General features: G+C 37.2%; 1 protein-coding gene across 1 annotated transcript in view; it reads left to right on the top strand.

Annotated features, from left to right (window-relative positions):
- Nucleotides 1-1,672: 1,672 nt before the first annotated feature.
- The window catches only part of SARC_11565 (hypothetical protein), a gene marked incomplete at both ends in the record, with an annotated part of 3,097 nt that continues 2,916 nt past the window's right edge, over nucleotides 1,673-1,853 (top strand). Inside the window, one exon of the mRNA XM_014294346.1 lies at nucleotides 1,673-1,745. Coding sequence (XP_014149821.1) covers nucleotides 1,673-1,745 — 73 coding nt within the window. The remainder of the gene's footprint in view (nucleotides 1,746-1,853) is intronic.

The raw sequence follows: 1,853 nt of genomic DNA on the forward strand, positions 1-1,853 counted from the left end.
AAGTCTCAAGTCTCAAGTCTCAAGTCTCAAGTCTCAATCTCAAGTCTCAAGTCTCAAGTCTCAAGTCTCAAGTCTCAAGTCTCAAGTCTCAAGTCTCAAGTCTCAAGTCTCAAGTCTCAAGTCTCAAGTCTCAAGTCTCAAGTCTCAAGTCTCAAGTCTCAAGTCTCAAGTCTCAAGTCTCAAGTCTCAAGTCTCAAGTCTCAAGTCTCAAGTCTCAAGTCTCAAGTCTCAAGTCTCAAGTCTCAAGTCTCAAGTCTCAAGTCTCAAGTCTCAAGTCTCAAGTCTCAGGCTCTCAGACTCTCAGTGTCCAGAGTCCAGAGTCCAGAGTCCAGTCTCTCCTCAGCGGCCCTCATTACGTTTTACGTTGTAACGTTTAAATTTCAATAAGTATACGTTTTTACGGATGGGTCCCGATTCCCGAGCCCCCGATGGCCGATGGGGCTCCCCCATTATTCTAGTATTTAAAAAAAAACAGTTTTAAATACATACATTGTAGAGGATTGTTTGCATTTTGGCCAAACCGCCAATCGGCCAAGGACTCAAGGAGTCGTTCAAAAAGTTGAATTTATCTCTCACGTACGTCACCGGTTTACGGGTCATCATTGGGTTAAATTCAAAATTCAAAATTCGATACAAGGTTATATGACAGAGTATAGGCCTATACTCACTGGTCCTACACACGAGTTATACCTCATAACACAGGGAGTAGGGTTCATTAGTAATCTCCTGCGCACGTGTGCAAACTGCAAGCTTTACTTTCAGAGTCTCAGAGACTTCACAAGTTCACACTTCACAGTTCACAAGTTCACCGTTCACATCACTTCACTCACAGTTCACAGTTCACAGTTCACAGTTCAGACTTCAGTGAATAGTTCACACTCACAGACTCACGAGTCACAGGGCACTCAGTCCATTAATATGTATTAAAAACAAGAACAGCAAAAATTTCATCCAGTAAATAAATACTATAGGAACTGGACTTTTATTTAAAACCTTATAAATGGATGATACGAGTATATATTGTATCTATAGGGCATTAAAGTAAACAAAAATAAATAAATGCCAGAAGAGTGGGTGATCGTTCGAGGACGGGTCTCACTACATACAAACTAAAACCCCCCCTAAGAATTGGGACGATTTTTCATTTTATATATGTCAGAAGGTTATGATATAGAGGCTATGAATGAATATGGATTTATTTTATATTTGTTCTATTTTTAAAAAAATAATAAAACAATCGAAGGCTATGATATTTTATATATTTATTTACATAGCCTTCTGAATAAGGGGTTTTTTTTTGGGCCAGTGCCTATTGAGTACCAAGTTTATCTGTAGGTACCGCTTTATATTACAGTACATACGCGGAACATACGCGGAATATATACGCGGAATATTATGAGATTTGAACTAAAAATAAATAAAAAGTGTAATCACTATTTTTAGATCTCCGATTGTGTAAACACAAATACTATAAACAAATATCATAAAATATGTGTGGGAAAATAAATAGAATTGAGAGAGAAGCCCAATGGCAAGCCCAACGGTGAAGAAATATAATTATAGTACACAGAGATTGAGAAGAGCGACATTTGAATATAAACAGTATTTCCACTAGCATCAAATCTAAAACAGTTAGTTTTGAAAGTTACGCATACTGTTGTACACGAATAACATGACCAAATCGCACTCTCAAGGTGATCGCCACAGTGGCGATGGACGACCCATCAATGGAGATATCAAAAAGGGTGAGTGAATTTCTAAATGTTGCTGCTTCCAGGTGACTAGAATCATATAGTTTAAATGCGAGTATATATATATGTATATATAGATATATGTTAATAATAATAATAATA

The sequence above is a fragment of the Sphaeroforma arctica genome, assembly GCF_001186125.1.
Source record: "Sphaeroforma arctica JP610 unplaced genomic scaffold supercont1.1759, whole genome shotgun sequence".
NCBI classification, from domain to species: Eukaryota; class Ichthyosporea; order Ichthyophonida; genus Sphaeroforma; species Sphaeroforma arctica.